Genomic DNA, 3,079 nt, shown 5'->3' with positions numbered 1-3,079 from the left:
TATTTTACTAGGACTTAAGTAATATTTGGAGCACAAGATACATATTTTATGCTATTAAGACTTTAACGGAAAAAACCTGAAAAATGCGAGAAAAATCAAAATTGAAAAATCCGACCTTGTTGTTTGATTTGGTTTATAAATTAAAAAACTCGATATCATTGATTTGGTTTAATAATTAAAAAATCTGAACTAACCCGATTAGGACCTTTGATTCTTAAAAGAATAGGTGTCACATACTAATACCAATAGGAGCTTGGGAAAGTATATACACTATAGAGTGAAAACTGAAGAGGAGTCGAATCCCAAAAAACTACACCACTCCTTTACTTTAGTTTAGTGATAGGAACCTCACAATAAATACAGAATCTTAGACCCTTTTTCGACTGATAATAAGCTGGTTGGCAACGTCGTTGATATTGACAGATAAAAATGTTCTTTACATGCAGAAACACACTCATTTGACTGATGTTTTTGATAAGCGAGCTTTTGTTTAGATGTTTTATAAAGCAAGATATAAATTGATTGGATGCTTTTGATGTTAGTACGTGGAAATAAAGTCACATTTCCATAAAAGAAAGCAGTCAGAGAGTCATTAAAGCCGAATCTCCATACTTAATTTCAGAATCACAATTTTGCAGACTTAATTCAAACTATACCAAATCATTAGTCCTAGTTCCACTAATTCCCCTCCATATCTCAAAGGTTAAAAAAATACGTAACTCCCAGAAAAAAAGTTCTAAATTTCGCTATCTCATTTCCTTGTGCTTTTGTTTCGTCCTGGGCTGCTGGCGATAACGCACATGTTAACTGGTTGTCAAACTCTAAGAACCAAAACTCAAAAGTTGGATGCAAGAAGATATTGACATCTGCTAGCTGTGCTTTGTTTAGTGCTGGGCTGGGTATCTGACTGCAGCTGCTAGCAGTCTTTGCTGCTCTATCTGTAGCACGAAACTATGATCAGAACTAATTAATGCTAAAGATTCATTATTAGAACTATGATAGGGACTGAGGACTGAGTGAGGAGTAGCATTAATTAATGCATGGCGTACTTTCATCTCCGCATAAAACAGTGTAAAGTAGGATGATAATTAAATGTGTAGTACTAGTCTATGTTTACTAATTACTTACCTGGAAAAGTTCATGGAGTTTGTTCTTGAGATAGCAGTATTCATGTTCAAGCAACTCTAAAGCTCTCAAACATCTGCCAAACGTAGACTCTCTGGTCAGTATTAATGACCAAAATAAAGGTGGTTAATTAAACATTTATAAGAATTGTTTTTGTACCCTAGTCGATTGTTCTGTTCGGACGCAACGCGAAAGACAACGCATACATTTCGAACGCGTTTGGCACCAATGCTTGAGCTGCTTCCTATGAACTGATTCAAATGCACTCCCATTTTCATGTAGTCCGAGAACTCTCTGTCCATCCTGTTTTTTTTTGCCATATTTAAAAAAGCAAAGTTAAGAAAAGTGGAAAAAAAGAAAATTATACAAACTCAGATGTATGTATAACCCAGACCAAAGAGAGAACATTTAAAAAGACTAGAACTTTTCTACCTTTTTCCCACGCTTGCCAAAAAACATGCCCACAATAAAGTTGTACTACTAGTAAAATCGCTTTTTTGTGTGTTTACCTCTTATCTATTGTTTTTGTGTGTCTGAAACTCCGTAAGAAAGAGGTGCAGAAAGCAAAGGAAAAAACAAATGGGGAAGGAAAGGAAAAATTAAAACTCACAACAACGATCTGAGATTTCGTAAGAGCTTCTCGGACTCTTGGAAATAGATGTTGACAACTTCAGAGACGAAATTGGGAGAGGATTCATCTTGAAGCTGTTGCAGCTGCAAATACTGCTCGTCTAATACTCCCTATTTATTTTACGTACGAATAAAAATCGCTTTTAGTACGTGCAAAAAACAAGCAGAAAAAATACCAGAAAAAGGATGAAACAAATACCTGGTGGAAGAGTAAGGCGAGCAAGCGATTGATATCAGTTCGCAATCGCTCCATGCCGAGACCAAGCATCCACAGAGGTAGACCCGTTTTGGCTGCTTTATTTTAAACTTAGTAATAGTAAATGAGAGACCAAAGGAATAGAGAAGAAAGGGAGAGTGGGAGATTTTAATTTTGTCTCAGGCTTTTTACTAAATGTAGGGGCGAAAGGGAGTTGTTTTGAAGAAGAGTATGGTGTCGTTTCCTATTCTGGGGGGAGTAAAAATGGCAGTCACAGAAATTGCAGTCAGTCAGGTGAGAGTGAAGACTTATATAAAAGGGTGGCCATCTGGCGTTGAATGGACCCCACCTATCCATATTGTACCTCCCCCTATATACCAACGGGGTACGAGTCATAAATGGTGCGTGTCTTTTACTTACTCTTTTATTTTTTCCGCCCATCTTTTTTCGATAAATCAAAGGCAGAGTATATTTTTATGGGGAGCAGCAAATTGAAATGTAGGTTTAATTGTTATTTATGCATTTTATCAATATCTAATCAGTGTAATATACATAGTATATTTTATAATGTTTTCAAAACATATATTTTCATGACCGCTAATCTACTTCTCATGATGATCAATAATGGTGCTAAGTATTTTCTTCACTTGATCAATGCTCTTATTTCTAACTTAATGGTTGAAAGTGTAATAGCTTCGCAACTAGAATAACATTTTATACCCGCTCCTTTTCAATTTCGATGACGGTCATTGACGTACACATAATTTTAAATAAAAAAGAATTTCTTTACCGTAAATAAAAATATTTAATATACTAAAAGTAATGTTAGGATCCGCTTGGGGCAAGTTTTGACATGTTAAAAAGGCTATTTTTTCTTCTTTTTCCTAGATAAACAGTCTCAAATGATCATGATTTAGCCCAAAAAAAGGTGTTAAGCTATATTTGAGATTTGAAGTTTTGGTTTTCAAAATCTACAGCTATATTTGAGATTTGAAGTTTTGGTTTTCAAAATCTACCAAAAACTAAATTAATTCTATAAACAAACACATATTTGAAATTTTTTACGCCTACATAGTACTCTAATCGATCATTTTTACTTGTCCACTATGGACTTTACACACATCTCTT

At 34.8% G+C, this 3,079-nt stretch overlaps 1 protein-coding gene across 1 annotated transcript; it reads right to left on the bottom strand.

Annotated features, from left to right (window-relative positions):
* Positions 1 to 550: 550 nt before the first annotated feature.
* Positions 551 to 2,342, bottom strand: LOC107811209 (pseudo histidine-containing phosphotransfer protein 6-like). The gene is made up of 5 exons (XM_016636094.2): positions 1,955 to 2,342; positions 1,736 to 1,866; positions 1,285 to 1,428; positions 1,129 to 1,201; positions 551 to 938 (listed from the first exon to the last, which is right to left on the bottom strand). The coding sequence occupies exons 1-5, from the start codon at positions 2,021 to 2,023 to the stop codon at positions 885 to 887; spliced, it is 471 nt and encodes a 156-aa protein (XP_016491580.1). The 5' UTR covers positions 2,024 to 2,342; the 3' UTR covers positions 551 to 884.
* Between the last annotated feature and the right edge of the window lie 737 nt (positions 2,343 to 3,079).

This window comes from Nicotiana tabacum, chromosome 4, assembly GCF_000715075.1.
Source record: "Nicotiana tabacum cultivar K326 chromosome 4, ASM71507v2, whole genome shotgun sequence".
In the NCBI taxonomy this organism is placed as follows: Eukaryota; Viridiplantae; Streptophyta; class Magnoliopsida; order Solanales; family Solanaceae; genus Nicotiana; species Nicotiana tabacum.
Note: the sequence above shows the minus strand (reverse complement) of the source record. Positions and strands in the feature narration are given on the sequence as shown.

Coding starts and splice junctions, on each gene's coding strand:
- LOC107811209 (XM_016636094.2), bottom strand. CDS start 2,023: ATGCTTGGTCTCGGCATGGAGCGATTGCGAACTGATATCAATCGCTTG. Junction 1,867..1,954: donor TCGCCTTACTCTTCCACCAG/GTATTTGTTTCA, acceptor TAAAATAAATAG/GGAGTATTAGACGAGCAGTA. Junction 1,429..1,735: donor CGAAATCTCAGATCGTTGTT/GTGAGTTTTAAT, acceptor AAAAAAAAACAG/GATGGACAGAGAGTTCTCGG.